We start from the raw sequence: 20,444 nt of genomic DNA on the forward strand, positions 1-20,444 counted from the left end.
AGAACTTGGCTAACCTTCCATCTGAAACGTCTTGTAAGTTCCACTGTTCTTGTGTAAAATGGATCATCAACGCATTTTTAAGCTCATTCAATTTAGGTGCTGTTTTTGCCTTCCAGGCTCTCAGTATTATATTACGACCAAGAAATATAATCTGATTAATTAATTTAAAGTTTCTAGGGACAATTTGCGGTTGCACTAAAAAAAATATCTGCATTGAAGTAAAAGTCTATCTTGAGAGAAGCCTGTATCCAGTATTCTACCCTGCGCCAAAATTGAATAATCCTAGGACAACTCCAAAAGCAGTGTAGTAAATCAGCAGTGTGAGAGGAACATTTGGGACACACCGTCTGTATCCTATACCAATTGGTCAACCTAATTGGGGTCAGATATGTCATAAAGGATAGTTTAATTTGAGTTTCTCTCCACGTCGTCAGTACCCAACTATTTCCAATTATTTTGAAAGTGTTCTCGATGGTCTGACTATTCACCGCCGGAAAAAACCTATTCCATTTTGCAGCAATGAACTCTCTTTGAAGAACTGAAGGCCCCTGGTTCAAAAGGCTGTAAAATGGAGATATAGAATATAGGCCTCCTTGAAAGATATTAATTTTAGCTTGGAGAGCCGAAAGAGTCCAATCTAATCCATAGCTTTGCCTTAACTCAAAGAAAAAATGTCTTAGCTGCAAATAGGCATAGAAATCTTTGTTCTCAAGCCCAAATATATGTTTCAGTTCAGCAAAGGTTAAAGGTGTGAGATTCACATCTAACATTTGGGCGACAAATACCAATCCTTTAGTAAACCATATCCTAAAAACTTTATCTGACAGTCCTGGTGCAAAGTTAGGGTTCCCCGTAATGGGTAGATAATTGGAGACATAAGGTGAACAGTCCACGAGGGAGCAACATTTTTGCCATGCTAGAATGACGTACCTATAAGTACTGAGCGAAAAAAGCGAGGATGGGAGAGCATTCATAGGGCAATGTAGGATAGCGTCCAGCCGAAAAGGGGCCACCAAAGCTGTCTCCCAGAGTACTGGCGAAACCTGATCACATTGCGTTAACCAATCAACGGCAACCTTTAACCGTGCTGCCAAGCTATAAAAATGCAAATTAGGCAGGGATAAACCTGCAGCTTCTTTATTACACATGAGACGTGCGGCAGAGATACGCACTCTGGCGCCTCTCCAGATTAAATTCGAGCATGCCCTGTTATAATTTTTTATATCCCTATTGTGAATAGGGATTGGCAGATTTTGTATGAGATAGAATAATTTGGGGAACAGAATGGTTTTTATAAGTATAACCCTAGCTGTTAAAGATATAGGTAAGTTCCTCCATCCATCCATCTTATCTTTACACTCTAAAAAACATTTACCAAAATTTAACTTATACCACTCCTCTGGATTTGCAGTTAACTTAATCCCAAGATAGGATATCTGTGGCGTCTCGATGAAAGGATGCTTAATATGACAATCTTTCCTATTGAGCCATAATAGTTCAGATTTAGTGAGGTTGATTTTATAACCCGAAATTTTGCCAAACGTTTCGATTACATCAAGTAAACAGGAAAGACTTTGTTCAATGTTGCTCAAACCCAAAAGTATGTCATCCGCATACATTAACAATATTAATTTCTGATCTCCAACCCGAATCCCCTCTAGTTGTTTCCGCAGTAGAATTGCTAAGGGTTCTAACGAGATGTTAAACAACAGCGGGGATAAGGGGCAGCCCTGACGAGTGCCCCGTTGTAGAACCATCCGTTGAGAAATCTGCCCATTAATGAGTAAAGATGAAATAGGGGAAGAATATATTAGCTGTATAAATTTATGGAAGTGTCCTGTGAAGCCGAATTGTTCTAAAGAATAGAATAGATGTTTCCAAGCAATGCGATCAAACGCTTTTTCTGCATCTAATGTTAATAAGGCGAGGTCTACTGTGTCCCTATATCTTGTTGTTCTGAATTTATTCCAGAAAAAATCTATCAGGGTCATGACTTTTCATATGTTCCTGGAAGGATTTCTCCCTGCCATGAACCCTGATTGATTTTCATGAATAATTGCACCAAGATGAAGTTTTAATCTATTTGCTAGAATGGCCGTTAGCAATTTATAATCCGTATTTAATACGGAAATCGGTCTATATGATTCTGGGAGATCTGGTTCTTTGTTTTTTTTAAGAATTAAAGATATCACCGCCGCAGCAAAGTATGGTGAACAATTATTATTCCTGATGAAATAGAAATTAAACAGTTTTTCCAAAGCTAAAACAACATGTGGTTGAAGAATCCTATAAAATTCAATGGGAAGACAGTCAGGACCCGCTGCTTTGTTCGTTTTGGCAGACTTAATAGCTGCCACTATCTCTTCCATATCAATCGGTTTATTTATCTCTGCCAGGCTTTCTGGGGATATTTTAGGAATCTGAATCTTGTCCCAGAATGCTGTCTGCTTATCTATCGGATACTCTTCGGCGGTATAGAGGGCACTAAAATAGTCAAAAAAGATCTTAGTAATGTCTGCGTTATTAGTGAACCTAGCTGTACTAGATCTAATAGCTGTTATTGGGTTCCTATGATTCTTTTTAGTGAGCCTAGCCAAGAATTTGGCCGATCTCCCAACAAACCCTCCGTACAAGGCTTTTTGCCTCTGAATATCTAGAGCAGTTTTTTGTTTGATAAAAATATCACGTGCCGTTTTGGCCTCTATATATTTCTGCCACTTATCTCTCGTATGATCATTCAGATATGTTCTGTACGCATTTTTTACTTGATTACTTAGTTGGGTTTCTTGGTGTCTAATTCTTTTCTTAAGTTTACACATATATGCTTTAATATTGCCTCTTAATACGGCTTTGGCTGCTTCCCAATATATCTCTGGCTTGTTTTTATAGTCTTTATTAATAGTTTCATAATCAGCCCATTGGTTAGTCAGCCAGTTCTGAAAATTGATATTATTCACTAGATATTTGGGAAAAAAAATATTTTGATTAGTAGTACTTCGACACTGCTGTGCATTAAGTGACAGTGTAATCACTGCATGATCTGAAATTGTTATATCCTTTATGTCTGCTTCCCATTCTGAACCAGTCATAGAATCTGCCATCAGAAAGAGATCTATCCTAGAGAGAGATTGTTGGCCTTTTGCTAGACATGTGAAAGCTCTCACATCTGGGTTTTGGATGCGCCACACGTCTATTAACCCTAGTTGCGCCAGAAATTTTTTAAGAGTATGAGTCTTTCTATCACGAACAACCTTGTGGTCCTTACTTGCCCTATCAAGAATAGGGTCCGCTGTTAGATTAAAGTCCCCTGCCACTATAAGATTCTGACCTATAAATTTATGGAGATAAAGTACCATCTTGTCCCAGAATGTCTTATCCGCATTGTTTGGCCCATATATGTTGCAAAACACAAAACGTGTTTTGTTAATCGTGATTTCTGCAATTATATAGCGACCTTCCGGATCTATAGCTGACAAATCTATTTTGTAGTCTAGATTTTTGTTTAAAAGAATGGCTACTCCTCTTTTACGTGTGTTAAACGGTGCAACACCAGAAAGCACAAATATCTTACCACAAGTTGTTGACAGCATGTACCACGCTGAGGTTATCAGACCAGAACATGACCACCCTATCTCTAACCCGTTCAGCCCATAGCTCCACTGCCATCACAATAGGGAATAGCTCAAGCAGGGTCAAGTTCTTCATAAGACCCCGTTCTCGCCACTCCACTGGCCATGGCCCAGCACACCCCACCAAAAAAGGCACAGAAACCGAAAGCTCCAGACGCATAGGTAAAAAGCTGCAATTCCTGGCTCGTAACTCTCTGCTTAGGCCAAAGACGCACCCCGTTAAAGCTTGTCAAGAAATTGCCCCAGACCTGCAAGTCCTCAACAATATCCCTGGTAACCATTATTTGCCTACTCTAGCCAGATTCAGGTATCCCTCCATTCGTCTGTTGAAAATTCCGCCCATAGGGATAACCCTGCAAGCAAAATTCAACATGCCCAGCAAAGATTGCAGCAACTTTTTCAGCAACCATTCTCCTGCAGCAGCCACACAAACCGCTTTCAGGAGCTTCTGAACTTTCTCACTCTGCAGGTGGGACAACTCTGATTCTGTATCTATTTCTATACTCAGGTACGTCAGGCGCATACAAGGCCCCTGCATTTTATCCTACGCTAACGGCACCCCAAATTTTGCCCTCATAAGTTGCATGGTTCCCATTAATCTATAGTAAACTCCTGATCCTGTTGTGCCCACCAAGAGAAAATCATCTAAATAATGTGCCACCACATTATTATCAGCTACTGACACCACTGCCTAGTGCAAAAATGAGCTAAACATCTCAAATAGCGCACACGACAGTGAACATCCCATGGGAAGGCACCTATCTACATAATATTCCCTCTGCAATTTGCACCCCATTAACCGGAAGGAAGCCGGATGCAATGGAAACAAACGAAAAGCCGACTATCACCAGCCCGCCGTACAACCAACAGTGCCTCATAAAAGTACTGGTAATGCACTGAGGCCAATTCTGGGTCAATGGCATCATTGACTGACGCGCCAATGGGATAGGACAGGTGCTGAATCAAGCAAAACTTTCCTTGCTCCTTCTTGGGTACCACACCTAGCGGGGACACTACCAAGTCCTCAATTTGTAACTCAGTGAAAGGGCCTAGCATTCTACCTAGCCACACCTCCTTCATTAATTTCTCTTTTACTACCTCTGGGAACTGTTTTACTGACTGAAAATTGCGGTGAGTCACCGACCCCCTCACGTAACATGTGACAGGTATCCGGAAACCCTCCTGCAACCCTGCCAACAGCAAGCCTGCTGCTTGGCGATCAGGATAGAATTGTAGCCATAGCTCAAGGACAGCTGCTCCTTTAGGCTGACCTCTGTCTGCCCCAAGATCTTGTCGCTTACACTCACAACCACGGTTTGCTCTTCCACAAAATTTGCAATTGTACCGAAAAGAGCACGCTGTCCCCCGATCACACTGGCGGTCTTGTAACTTCCAGCATTCTTGACCACGACGCCTAACCCTGGAAAAAGACCTCTGGGCACCTGAAGGAGACCCTGGCAGTGAAAGTGACCGCTCAGTCCCTAGTCTAGCCCACAAATGAATATCTGTTGTGCCAAAATTCAGAAGAGGGTTCCCTACCATCTTTCTGCGATACTCAGCGTCATAGTCACACCACGCCCCTTCCTTATACCTCTGGCAGATCCAGTCAATAGTATCTATATACTTTATTACTGCCTGCATCTGATCAGGGTGTTTCTCCAAATAACAATCCCCCAGCACCCTGAAACAGCGATGACACTCCAGGTATGTGTCTGGTCGCTTGTACTTTTTTGGACCTGTCCCATCCTTGCTCTTCTCCTTCTGCCTATAGGCCTCCACGGAAAGTTCAAATACATTCACGTATATGCTTCCTGGATTTTTTTTACGACCTTATTCTTTAAATGGCCATAAAGGCAGTGTACCTGGCACAGATACGTATCTCCATGCAACGCTGCTTTGCGTCCTACATTCCCTTGGATAGGTGCTGCCTGTACTGCTAGCATACTGGAGTTTTCCGCCTGCTTAGCCCCTACCTTCTGCCCTAAAGCCTGCGCCCCTTGACCTGACGCTATCTTGTTCAGCAATCTAAACATCCTGCGCTTATCCTTGCCTTCTAGAGCAAAAGACTGGTCGCTATCTGACCCTGAATCTGAAGATGAGTCTAAATCCCTGCCCCCCAGTGTAAGTGCAGATGACTCACCAGTTCGAGAAGTCCTGACAGCTCCGCCCGAACGATCTGACCCCGTGGTTGATGTAGAGGGTACTGCCTCAGACATCCCAGATATCTCCTTAGTCGCCTGGTTCAGAGAAAGGGATCTGGCCACCCTAGTGTCCTCCACTTGACCACCTGCTGTAGTTGGAGCCTGCAAAACAACAGATAAGTCGGGAGTACTATGGTCTCTGAGCGTTGCCCCACTTGCACTCTCAGCAACACGCACACTCCCGGCTAAAGCCAACTGACCTCCCAGAGCACCGCAGTAATTCAATAAAGGCTGCAGCCATTGTAAAAGACCAGCGGGTATTAATGCCTGTTGCCCCACTGCTTGCCCAGGTTGCCCCCAAGCTGCCACGTCCAAACCACTAACAGACACTGCTGCCGCACACCGCTCATTCATAGAAACATGCCCACTCATTTGAACCCCTACTGGCCATCTGACTCCAGTCATGCCCCCACTAGGCACATCACCAAACAACCTGTCTCCGCTTTCAGAAAACTATCACACTGTGTGTGTGAGTGTGAAAATAAATAAAATAATTGAAATTATATTATAAACTCATTAAATAATAACAAACCTATGTGTAATCTAAGTACTTTCAGGTGAATAGTTTGCCGTGGTAATAAGGCAGTATATATCGTGACGGATATTATACTGGTGGGTCCTCAATAGATGGTGTACAATATAAAAACAATGTTATCCAATATAAATGTGATACAAATGGTGTGTAAATACACTGTGATCCAAGAAAACGTTATTCAAAATGTGAAAAAAAGACTGGTGCATATAATGAGTAAAATATTTTACTACGAAAGGTTAATAAATCTGTTATACAGATATATCCATGTTATTTAAAACAAGTGCGCAATTTGTTGACACATAGTAATACATGAACAAATAAAATGATACATAAACAGATAAAATGATACACTATGCTGATAAAATTGACTTAGAGAGCATAGACAGAAAAAATGCTAAGATTAGCTGATATAATAAAAGGACACTCTTGTCCGTGATCAAATGCTAAGATTAGCTGAAATAATAAAAGGACACTCTTGTCCGTGATCAAATGCTAAGATTAGCTGATATAATAAAAGGACACTCTTGTCCGTGATCAAATGCTAAGATTAGCTGATATAATAAAAGGACACTCTTGTCCGTATAATTGAGTCCTTGATCAAATATGTCACAGTGATAGTTCAGCGTAAAATGTGAAAGGTTAAAAGTTGTGGCCACAACTATTTGTATGGGATCCAAGGAGCTAATTTCCAATATGTAGCTTGTTATATCCCGCAATTAAATTGAGTAATACAAAGTTATTTTCGTTGCTCACCCCTACCGGACTACCGATATCCCTTACCTCCTCTTCAAATATCGTGGGTTATGGGAAGGCTGTAACTGTCCCGGGATGGTGTCTCTGTTCGGCGTGTTGCCGTGTAACTGTGATAGTTTGTGAGCGTCTCACCTTTGAATTTCCCGGTCAGTCCTTCCTACCCTGACGTTTACACAGAGTAGTCACGTGGTCCTCGGAGGTCCAATCAGATAGCCGGGTCGTTGGGGGAGTGGTGCAATAGCGGTTCTGTAAGATTTTCTCGCTGGAGCCAAATTCGGTCACACTAGATTGTCAAAATCTACGCTTTTCAGCGCTGGGTATGCGCCTTTATCAAGACTTCCTATTCTTGTGTGTTTTCTATGGCTCTATTTCTAGTAGTCTGGGCATTGAAAAACTCCTCCCAGGATATCGGATTTCAAGCGGTTAATTAGCTATTTGTCTATGCATCTAATAGTAATAGCATTCTTAATAGTGAAATACTGATAATATCAGGATATCGCAATGACACATATGTATCATACTGCATATAGAAAAATAAAATAAAATAAAAAATAAAAACATACATTATTGCGCTTAGTACTTGTATTGGTTCTAAAATATGTAAAAGAATTACATATATTCATTCGTGCACAAATTCACTTGTATAGAAAAGAAGTGGTTAATTCGGATCTGAACCATTAGATGGATGATAATATATAGAATATATATCAAATAATTATATATGGAAAGATATAATGTGTATATATATATATAAGGATCACAGTAGCAAGAGATCTAGATGGATTATAAATCCAAGTATATATATATCAATAATTGTAATATAATTATAGGTCAGTGGATTATCATATCTATAGATGGATATTATCTTATGATTGTTGAAGGGTCTATATATAGTACAGAAGTTTTATTGAGATGTATTTTGAAAATTATATATTATATAGAACTGTTACATAATCAATGGGATATTTGTATTGATTTTATATAAACGGATTCAAGTTGAGTTCTGCATTGAGACCATTTGGTGTCAATGTATTAAATTTGAATATTAATTCTGCTTCTTTTAATAGTAAAGTGTTTTCTATATTTCCTCCTCTATTATTCAAAATTTTTTTGATACCCCAATATTTGAATCCTATTGGTTCCTTATGATGTATTTCTGTAAAATGTTTTGAGAGTAAGTGTTTACAGTAATATATAGAAAAACTAAAAATATATAGAAAAACTAAAAATCTAAAGAGTATACTAGCACCTAGCCAGTTCAATAAAAATAAGAAATTAAGACAACAAGATTTACTAGGCAACAATCTTCAAGGTTTCTATCCTTGCAATAGCTGTAAAGCTTGCAAATTTGGTAAAAAAGATAAAGAAGTGATATCCTCTAATAATAATTATAAACATCTAATAAGAGAGACAATCAGGTGCCAATGCAAATTACAGTATTTAGGACAAACTAGTAGACCTCTACACGATAGAATAAGAGAACATCTCTCAAATATAAAACGCGGTAACTGTAAACACTTACTCTCAAAACATTTTACAGAAATACATCATAAGGAACCAATAGGATTCAAATATTGGGGTATCAAAAAAATTTTGAATAATAGAGGAGGAAATATAGAAAACACTTTACTATTAAAAGAAGCAGAATTAATATTCAAATTTAATACATTGACACCAAATGGTCTCAATGCAGAACTCAACTTGAATCCGTTTATATAAAATCAATACAAATATCCCATTGATTATGTAACAGTTCTATATAATATATAATTTTCAAAATACATCTCAATAAAACTTCTGTACTATATATAGACCCTTCAACAATCATAAGATAATATCCATCTATAGATATGATAATCCACTGACCTATAATTATATTACAATTATTGATATATATATACTTGGATTTATAATCCATCTAGATCTCTTGCTACTGTGATCCTTATATATATATATACACATTATATCTTTCCATATATAATTATTTGATATATATTCTATATATTATCATCCATCTAATGGTTCAGATCCGAATTAACCACTTCTTTTCTATACAAGTGAATTTGTGCACGAATGAATATATGTAATTCTTTTACATATTTTAGAACCAATACAAGTACTAAGCGCAATAATGTATGTTTTTATTTTTTATTTTATTTTATTTTTCTATATGCAGTATGATACATATGTGTCATTGCGATATCCTGATATTATCAGTATTTCACTATTAAGAATGCTATTACTATTAGATGCATAGACAAATAGCTAATTAACCGCTTGAAATCCGATATCTTGGGAGGAGTTTTTCAATGCCCAGACTACTAGAAATAGAGCCATAGAAAACACACAAGAATAGGAAGTCTTGATAAAGGCGCATACCCAGCGCTGAAACGCGTAGATTTTGACAATCTAGTGTGACCGAATTTGGCTCCAGCGAGAAAATCTTACAGAACCGCTATTGCACCACTCCCCCAACGACCCGGCTATCTGATTGGACCTCCGAGGACCACGTGACTACTCTGTGTAAACGTCAGGGTAGGAAGGACTGACCGGGAAATTCAAAGGTGAGACGCTCACAAACTATCACAGTTACACGGCAACACGCCGAACAGAGACACCATCCCGGGACAGTTACAGCCTTCCCATAACCCACGATATTTGAAGAGGAGGTAAGGGATATCGGTAGTCCGGTAGGGGTGAGCAACGAAAATAACTTTGTATTACTCAATTTAATTGCGGGATATAACAAGCTACATATTGGAAATTAGCTCCTTGGATCCCATACAAATAGTTGTGGCCACAACTTTTAACCTTTCACATTTTACGCTGAACTATCACTGTGACATATTTGATCAAGGACTCAATTATACGGACAAGAGTGTCCTTTTATTATATCAGCTAATCTTAGCATTTGATCACGGACAAGAGTGTCCTTTTATTATATCAGCTAATCTTAGCATTTGATCACGGACAAGAGTGTCCTTTTATTATATCAGCTAATCTTAGCATTTGATCACGGACAAGAGTGTCCTTTTATTATATCAGCTAATCTTAGCATTTTTTCTGTCTATGCTCTCTACGTCAATTTTATCAACATAGTGTATCATTTTATCTGTTTATGTATCATTTTATTTGTTCATGTATTACTATGTGTCAACAAATTGCGCACTTGTTTTGAATAACATGAATATATCTGTATAACAGATTTATTAACCTTCCGTAGTAAAATATTTTACTCATTATATGCACCAGTCTTTTTTTCACATTTTGAATAACGTTTTCTTGGATCACAGTGTATTTACACACCATTTGTATCACATTTATATTGGATAACATTGTTTTTATATTGTACACCATCTATTGAGGACCCACCAGTATAATATCCGTCACAATATATACTGCCTTATTACCACGGCAAACTATTCACCTGAAAGTACTTAGATTACACATAGGTTTGTTATTATTTAATGAGTTTATAATATAATTTCAATTATTTTATTTATTTTCACACTCACACACACAGTGTGATAGTATTCCATTACGAAGTGGATTCAATATTTTAATCAGACTCACTGCTCTGTTCTTTGAGCGCACCCCTCCCCCACTTGCTTTAGATTTCTACATTTTCTGATACTGGGAGCATATCAGAAATAGGGGTTGCCTAGTTGAGTCCTGCACTTATATCACCACACACTCTATTAACATCCGCTTTCAGAAAACCCCTGCAGCTGCTCATCACGCCCCATGCTACTGCCTCTCACTGTGATCTCAGGCCCCTACGCTGCACCACTCGTACCGCCACTCGAGGAGCAGGCCCTTAACCACAGCACTCCCGACTCACCTGCATGAGGACCCGCTCCTACGAGCACCACTCCTGCTGTGACGTCGACAGCGCTCTCTCCCACGGCCTCTCTGACTAACCGCTGCCTCCAATTGCGTTACCGGAAGGGGTGTTGCCTCGGCACACAGCATCTCCACCACCGGATGTCGCCGGAAGGCCTCCACACCTCACCACCTCGTAAGGGCTGCTGCTAGATACTGGCCTGAACGGAAGAGGCCCAGCAGCTAGGCCCGAAGGTCCTGCCACCAAAGGCCCACGTAAGGCCCAAAACCAGGCCGATTAGGCTCGAAGCCCAGCCCCACTTTAGTCCCTGTGAGCTCTGACCCTAAAGGCCCAAAACCAGGCCGAGTAGGCCCAACATTTTGCCCAGGCCCTGGCACCGAAAGCCCATCAGACGGCCCACATAAGGCCCGAACCCAGGCCGATTAGCCCCAAAACTGGGCCCAACACTGAGCCCCATATTAGGCCCGGACATCATAGGCCCACTCCCTGGCAAGACCGCCGCCACCAAAGCCTGCAGCAGCGAAGCCACCCCTGCTGCAGCCTCGCTAGGCAGGGCCTGCAAACCTGCTGTAAGAGCATTGCTCGGCATGGAGTTAGGCCCGCCCAGGCGCAGGATGAGTAACGGACCCTAGGCCACTATGCCCAGGATCCTGGGCATCATCCAAATTAATATCCACAGGTTCCTCCACTACCTTAGGGCCATTATACAATCATTTTTTCTTTGCATAAATGTTTTGTAGATTATCTATTTATATAGCCCATAAAGTTTTTGCTTATTTTTAAATATATAGTTTTGCTTATTTTTAAATAACATTGCTCTTATTTTCAGACTCCTAACCAAGCCCCAAAGTTTTATGAGAATACCTAATCCAGTTTGCTCCTGTTTGTTTAAAGGGTCTTTTCATAAGCAAAAGAAGGGGGGGTGTCTTATTTCCCACTTGATGTGGGCTTTCCAGCTACCTTTCCAACAGAGCTAAACTGAGAGCTTCTAAGTAGATTTTTAAACAGTTTTATACTGGATTTTTATATCAGTATCCGTGCATCTTATTCTTTATAGTAGTGTCTATTACATGCAGTTATATGAAAATGAGTGTATGCTGGCCCTTTAAACTCCCCTAAACTCGACTCAGCCACTTTAAACAAGGATGTGGAATCTGGGGGACATGGGAAATCCCCCCTTGAGATGAAGGGCCTACTTCCAATTAACTACTCTCTTTTCCTTCACAGGCGCTCTACTCCCCCCTGGGGACCCATCCCTGAATCGCTTAGGAGGAACAGACACTCGCCTGGCACGAACCATGACAAACAGCAATCACAACTACTCCAACTTTGGGAAGAACACTGCAGGAAAGAGGCAGAACTCTCCGGAGCATCTGCTCTTAAGCCCCAGGTGAGTCACTCCCCATAAACTGCAACATTATTGCACATCCATACTATCCATCACATTCCTATCATTGCCAGGATACAGGCATTAATACCCTCCATTCCCACAAGGGGTCACTACACTATCATTGTCTATTGTTTTAAACAAAACAAAAATCAAGTAGACTGTTACTTTAAACTAACTAAATCATATCTGCTTCGTTCCCATGATATTCTGTGTTGAAGAGATACATAGATAGGCGTCTGTAGCACTATAGGGTAGGAAATAGTGCTGCCATCTAGTGCTCTTGTAAAACAGCTGCCATATAGTGTTCCAGACACATGCGCACTCCTGAGCTTAACTCCCTGATTTTCAATAAAAGATACCAAGAAAACAAATAATATTTGATAATAGAAGTAAATTAGAAAGTTGGTTAAAATTGTATGTTCTATCTGAATCATGAAAGAAAGATTCTGGGTTTCATGCCCCTTTAAAATGCAGGGACAGGAAGCCAAACGCGGGATTGTCCCAGGAAAAAGGGTACAGTTGGTAACTACGCTACATCAAAATATAATGCTGAACTTAACATGAATAGTAGATTTATTTTCTGACAATTTTAAAAGTGATGTCTATTTCCACTCCCCCTATACCATGTGACAGCCATCAGCCAATCACAAATGCATACACGTACCACTTATTCTTGCACATGCTCAGTAGGAACTGGTGACTCAAAAAGTTTAAATATAATAAGACTGTGCACATTCATTTAATGGAAGTAAATTGGAAAGTTGTTTAAAATGGCTGCTCTATCTGAATCATGACAGTTTAATTTTGATTGAGTGTCCCTTTAAGGACCAGGGCTATTTTTGCATTTCTGCGGTGTTTGTGTTTAGCTGTAATGTTCCTCTTACTCATTTACTGTACCCACACACATTATATACCGTTTTTCTCACCATTAAATGGACTTTCTAAAGATACCATTATTTTCATCATATCTTATAATTTACCATAAAAATTTTTATAAAATAAACACACTTTTTCTAACTTTGACCCCCAAAATCTGTTACACATCTACAACCACCAAAAAACACCCATGCTAAATAGTTTCTATATTTTGTCCTGAGTTTAGAAATACCCAATGTTTACATGTTCTTTGCTTTTTTTGTAAGTTATAGGGCCATAAATACAAGTAGCACTTTGCTATTTCAAAACCACTTTTTTTCAAAATTAGCGCTAGTTACATTAGAACACTAATATCTGTCAGGAATCCCTGAATATCCCTTGATATGTATATATTTTTTTTTAGTAGACAACCCAAAGTATTGATCTAGGCCCATTTTGGTATATTTCATGCCACCATTTCACTGCCAAATGCGATCAAATAAAAAAAATTGTTCACTTTTTCACAAACTTTAGGTTTCTCACTGAAATTATTTACAAACAGCTTGTGCAATAACTGCAATTATGGCACAAATGGTTGTAAATGCTTCTCTGGGATTCCCTTTGATCAGAAGTAGCAGACTTATATGGCTTTGGCGTTGCTTTTTGGTAATTAGAAGGCAGCTAAATGCCGCTGCGCACCACACGTGTATTATGCCCAGAAGTACTGTGAAGAAGGGGTTAATTAGGGAGCTTGTAGGGTTAATTTTAGCTTTAGTGTAGTGTAGTAGACAACCCATAGTATTGATCTAGGCCCATTTTGGTTTATTTGATGCCACCATTTCACCACCAAATGCAATCAAATAAAAAAAATGCTCACTTTTTCACAAACTTTAGGTTTCTCACTGAAATTATTTACAAACAGCTTGTGCAATTATGGCACAAATGGTTGTAAATGCTTCTCTGGGATCCGCTTTGTTCAGAAATAGCAGACATATATGGCTTTGGCATTGCTTTTAGGTAATTAGAAGGCTGCTAAATGCCGCTGCGCACCACGCTTGTATTATGCCCCGCAGTGAAGGGGTTAATTAGGTAGCTTAAATAGTTAATTTTAGCTTTAGTGTAGAGATCAGCCTCCCACCTGACACATCTCACCCCCTGATCCCTCCCTGACCCCTCTCAAACAGCTCTCTTCCCTCCCCCACCCCACAAGTCTGCCAGTACTAAAATAAAAGGCTTTTTTTTATTTTTATTTTAAAAAACAGCTCTCTAACCCTCCCCCTCAACCTTATTGTCCGCCATCTTGGGTACTGGCAACTGTCTGCCAGTACCCAGTTTGCATACAAATTTAAAAAAAATATTTTTTATTTTTTTATTATTTATTTGTCTGTAGTGTAGCTTCCCCCCCTCAATAACCAACCCCCTCCCAAATCCCTTAAATAGAAAAACATAATTTATGTAAGAACTTACCTGATAAATTCATTTCTTTGATATTAGCAAGAGTCCATGAGCTAGTGACATATGGGATATACATTCCTACCAGGAGGGGCAAAGTTTCCCAAACCTTAAAATGCCTATAAATACACCCCTCACCACACCCACAATTCAGTTTAACGAATAGCCAAGAAGTGGGGTGATAAGAAAGGAGCGAAAGCATCAAAATGAGGAATTGGAAGAATTGTGCTTTATACAAAAAAATCATAACCACCACAAAAAAGGGTGGGCCTCATGGACTCTTGCTAATATGAAAGAAATTAATTTATCAGGTAAGTTCTTATATAAATTATGTTTTCTTTCATGTAATTAGCAAGAGTCCATGAGCTAGTGACGTATGGGATAGCAGATACCCAAGATGTGGAACTTCCACGCAAGAGTCACTAGAGAGGGAGGGATAAAATAAAGACAGCCAATTCCGCTGAAAAATTAATCCACTACCCAAATCAAAAGTTTCAATTTTTATAATGAAAAAAACTGAAATTATAAGCAGAAGAATCAAACTGAAACAGCTGCCTGGAGTACTGTTCTACCAAAAACTGCTTCTAAAGAAGAGAAAACATCAAAATGGTAGAATTGAGTAAAAGTATGCAAAGAAGACAAAGTCATTGCTTTGCAAATCTGATCAACAGAAGCTTCATTCTTAAAAAGCCCAGGAAGTAGAAACTGACCTAGTAGAATGAGCCGTAATCCTCTGAGACGGGGATTAACCCAACTCCAAATAAGCATGATGAATCAAAAGCTTTAACCAAGATGCCAAAGAAATGTCAGAAGCCTTCTGACGTTCCTAAAACAAGAAAAGATAACAAATAGACTAGAAGTCTGTCTGAAATCTGAATAGCTTTAACATAATATTTCAAAACTCTTAACACATCGAATGAATGTAAGAATCTTACCAAAGAATTCTTAGGATTAGGACATAATGAAAAGACAATAATTCCTCTACTAATGTTGTTAGAATTCACAACTTTAGGTGAAAATTGAAATGAGGACACCAAAAACCACCTTATCCTGATGAAAAATCAGAACAAGGAGATTCACAAGAAAGAACAGATAATTCAAAAACTGTTCTAGCTGAAGAGATGTCTAAAAAGAACAATACTTTCCATGAAAGTAATTAATGTCCAAAGAAAGCATATGCTCAAACAGAAGAGCCTGTAAAGCCTTCAGAATCAAATTCTCCAAAGAGGAGAAATTGGCTTAATGACAGGCTTGATACGAACCAAAGCCTGAACAAAACAATGAATATCAGAAAGATTTAGCAATTCTTACTGTGAAACAGCACAGGAAAAGCAGATATTTGTCCTTTCAAGGAACTTGCAGACAAAAACCTTATAAAGAAACTAAAAAATCCTAGGAATTCTAAAATAATGCCAAGAGAATTCATAAGAAGAGCATCATGAGATGTAAATCTTCCAAACTCGATAATAAATCCTACTAGACACAGATTTACGAGCCTGCAACATAGCATTAATTACTGAGTCAGAGAAACTTCTATGACTAAGAACTAAGCATTAAATTTTCATACCATCAAATTAATAATTTGAATTCCTGATGAAAAAAAACGAATGTTAAGATGTAAGATCTGGCCTTAATGGAAGTAACCAAGATTGGCAACTGGACATCCGAACAAGAACCATATACCAAAACCTGTGTGGCCATGCTGGAGCCTCCAGCCACACCAAAGATTGCTCTCTGATGATTTTGAAAATCACTCTTAAAAGAAGAACCAGAGATGAAAAAATATAGGCAGATTGATAATTCCAAGGAAGTGTCAATGCATACACTACTTCCGCCTGAGGATCCCCGGACCTGAATAGGCCCCTGGGAAGTTCCTTGTTTAGATGAGATGCCATCAGATCTATTTCTGGAAGCCCTCACATCTGACAAATTGAAAAACATATCTGGGTAAAGAGACCATTCTCCCGGATGTAAAGCTTGATTAACAGAGACAATCCACTTCCCAATTGTCTATACCTGCCAATTATAAACATGTTACTTGGGGAAGAATTCAGGATTCCGTTCCTTAGTAAGAACAGAAAACTAATATAAGCTTAAAGTTTTAGTCTTAGAACTCAATCTTGAAGCCCAGAGTAACAGTTAAAGAATTGAATCCAATTATGAACCAAATAATTGATTATCTTGGAAAAAAAGAAATATGGATTTTAGAAATCAAATTAGCATTCCAAGATTAAAATCACAAAGTTCTTCTAGCTAAAATAGCTAAAGACATAGATTAAACCTCATTTGCGAAAATATTTAATAAAATGACAACACAAATGAAAATATTAGCATGTTAATCAAGTTAAAGGACCAGTCAACACACTGGACTTGCGCAATCAACAAATGCAAGATAGCAAGACAATGCAATAGCACTTAGTCTGAACTTCAAATGAGTAGTAGATTTTGTCCTTTTAACAATGCTAAACAAATCATAATCCGATACTTGATCTTAAAGTATCCAACCAGAAAGATGAAGCAATTGCAACATCAGCCAAATAAATTACAGGTCTAAGAAAAGTACCTGAAAATAATTTTCCTTAAATAAGATACAACCATCTGAAGGAATAAAATAAATACTATTTGCTATAAGAATAATAGTATATCTAGCAGGAGTAGAGATAGCCCCATTAACTTGGGGAATCTTTCCTCAAAACTAACTGCCGGCAAAGAATACAATTTAAAAACCTTAAAGAAGGACTAAAAGAAAATTCTCAGCCTATTCCATTCCCTAGTATCAGGAACTGGGAAAAACCTCTGAAGAAATCACAGAAGATAAATAAGCAGAATTTAAATGTTAGCTAGTCTTTAAAATCCAAAGAACTAGTTACTTCAATATCCAAAATAATCAACACCTTTTGAACAAAGAACAAATGTACTCTATTAAAAAATAAAAAAGTAGATTTGTTAGTGTCAATATCTGATGAAGAGAAATTCTGAATGAGAAAAAAACACCATCAGAGAAGGATAATTCATTATGTTGTTGGTCAAATGAAACTTCATCAACTAAAAAAGAAGTTTGAAAAAGACCTAAAAATTTATTAGAAGGCGGGATGTCAGACAAAGCCTTTAAAATAGAATCAGAAAAAAATTCTTATAAATTTCTAAGTATATCTTGTACATAAGATGTAAAAAGAATAGCAATATATAAAGCATAAATACTAATGGATTCTGCATGTAAAAGTTTATCATGATAACTTATTACAAACCATAGCTAAAGATAAACATTCATAACATTTAAAATAAATGAACTTAGCTTTGGTAGGACTGATCTCAGTCAACAGGAATCCCTCAGCATGTTCTGATCCAGGAACAGTGTATGGAAAATCTTGCAATATGTAATAGAAAAAAACAACATATAAAGCAAAATTATCAAATTCCTTAAATGACAGTTTCAGGAATGGGAAAAAATGCAAAACAAACAAGCCTCTAGCAACCAGAAGCAACAAAAAAGTGAGACTTAAATAATGTGAGAAAAAGTGGAACAAGTATGACGCCCACATTTTTGGCGCCAAGTATGACACCCACATTATTGGCGCCAAGTACAACGCCCATATTTTTTGGCGCCAAGTATGACACCCACATTATTGGCGCCAAGTACAACGCCCATATTTTTTGGCGCCAAGTATGACGCCACATCCTCTGACGCCGAAAACGACGCCCACATTTTTTGGTGCAAAAAAACATCTGAACAAACATGCGTCAAAAAATGACGTAACAACGAACAAACTTCCGGCGTCAACTACGGAAATGACAAAATTTTGCGCCAAAAAAGTTTGCGCCAAGAATGACGCAATAAATTGAAGCTTTTTCTGCCCCCGCGAGCCTAACAGCCCGCAGGGAAAAAAGTCAATTGAAAATTTTCAAGCTAAGAAAAAAATATTTATTCATATGCATTATCCCAAATAATGAAACTGACAGTCTGAATGAAGGAATACTGATTATCCTGAATCATGGCAAATATAAGTTTAAACACATATATTTAGAACTTTACATATAAAATGCCCAACCATAGCTGAGAGTGTCACAAAAAATAAGACTTACTTACCCCAGGACACTCATCTACATATAGTAGATAGCCAAACCAGTACTGAAACGAGAATCAGTAGAGGTAATGGTATATAAGAGTATATCGTCAATCTGAAAAGGGAGGTAGGAGAAGAAATCTCTACGACCGATAACAGAGAATCTATGAAATAGATCCCCTAGAGGAAGACCATTGTATTCAAATAGGCAATACTCTCTTCACATCCCTCTGACATTCACTGCACTCTGAGAGGAAAACCGGGCTTCAGCCTGCTGCGAAGCGCATATCAACGTAGAATCTAGCACAAACTTACTTCACCACCTCCATGGGAGGCAAAGTTTGTAAAACTGAATTGTGGGTGTGGTGAGGGGTGTATTTATAGGCATTTTAAGGTTTGGGAAACTTTGCCCCTCCTGGTAGGAATGTATATCCCATACGTCACTAGCTCATGGACTCTTGCTAATTACATGAAAGAAATGTCCCCCCTCTTCTCTTTCCCTTTACACTGTTCCATAGCGTAGGGCTCCCACCCGCTCCCACCCCGTGTGCGCTCCAACCTTTGCCACGTGTGCGTGCGCATACCTGTGTGCGTTTCCGGCGTGATCCTGCCCCCCTCTGTCGTCATTTTCCCCAGCGATGACCGCCCACCTGCCTCCCTGCAGCAGCTCCCACCCACCAAGGATCGCACCATCGCTGGCCAATGCAGAGAGGGCCACACAAAAAAGGTATTGCAGTGATGCCTCAATATCGAGGCATCACGGGAATAACTTGAAAGCGGCTGGAAGCGATCAGCCACTTTAAACCCCTAACGACGTACAGGGTATGTCGTTGGTCTTTAAAGACCAATTTGAGTCTGACGTTCCCTGTACCACGTGTGTCGTTAAGGGGTTAAATGTGTAGTAGATTCTTTTCTGACAATCTTAAAAACATAAATTATGCTTACCAATAATTTCCTTTCCTTCTGTACAGGGAGAGTGCACAGCTGCATTCGGTAATTGTAGGAATACAGAACCTGGCCACCAGGAGGAGGCAAAGACACCCCAGCCAAAGGCTTAAATATCCCTCCCACGTCCCTCATCCCCCAGTCATTCTGCCGAGGGAACAAGGAACAGTAGGAGAAATATCAGGGTGAAATAGGTGCCAGAAGAAACAAATTAAATTTAGGTCCGCCCAACTGAGAACACGGGCGGGAGCTGTGGACTCTCCCTGTACAGAAGGAAAGGAAATTATCTGGTAAGTCATAATTTATGTTTTCCTTCTTAATACAGGGAGAGTCCACAGCTGCATTCATTACTTATGGGAAATTATACCCAAGCTGCAGAGGACACTGAATGCTAACGGAAAGGTAAACAGAAAAGGCGGCCCAAATCTGAGGGCACCACAGCCTGCAACAACCCAAACTCCCGAAGGATGCTTCAACAGAAGTAAAAAAGGAAAAGAGAATGCTGGGAGGACCAAGCAGCCATCCAACAATCAGAACCATAGAGATCTCACGCCTGAGACCCAAGAGGACATCACTGCTCTTGAACTGAGCCATAAACCCGTGAAGAGGCTAGTGTCACGCTGTCTCCTAAGCAAGCGAAAAAACAATCCTCCACTAACAATAAGGAAGATGACTAAGTCTCCAAACCCTTGCACTTCCCAGATATGAATATACAACAGAAACAAACTGTCTATTCTAATGCAGACTGCAAGGAAACATCAAGGTATGATTCCCAG

The 20,444-nt window shown here is 39.2% G+C and overlaps 1 protein-coding gene across 6 annotated transcripts in view; it reads right to left on the bottom strand.

Moving 5' to 3' along the window:
• The window catches only part of LOC128665868 (pre-mRNA-processing factor 39), a 727,810-nt gene that overhangs the window by 200,757 nt on the left and 506,609 nt on the right, over nucleotides 1-20,444 (bottom strand). For 3 of the 6 annotated variants that reach the window (XM_053720109.1, XM_053720110.1, XM_053720106.1), the window contains one exon: nucleotides 5,770-5,932. The exons of the other annotated variants lie outside the window; for them this stretch is intronic. In XM_053720109.1, coding sequence (XP_053576084.1) covers nucleotides 5,770-5,932 — 163 coding nt within the window. The remainder of the gene's footprint in view (nucleotides 1-5,769; nucleotides 5,933-20,444) is intronic. 6 annotated transcript variants of the gene reach the window in all.

Source organism: Bombina bombina, chromosome 7 (genome assembly GCF_027579735.1).
Source record: "Bombina bombina isolate aBomBom1 chromosome 7, aBomBom1.pri, whole genome shotgun sequence".
Taxonomy (NCBI): Eukaryota; Metazoa; Chordata; class Amphibia; order Anura; family Bombinatoridae; genus Bombina; species Bombina bombina.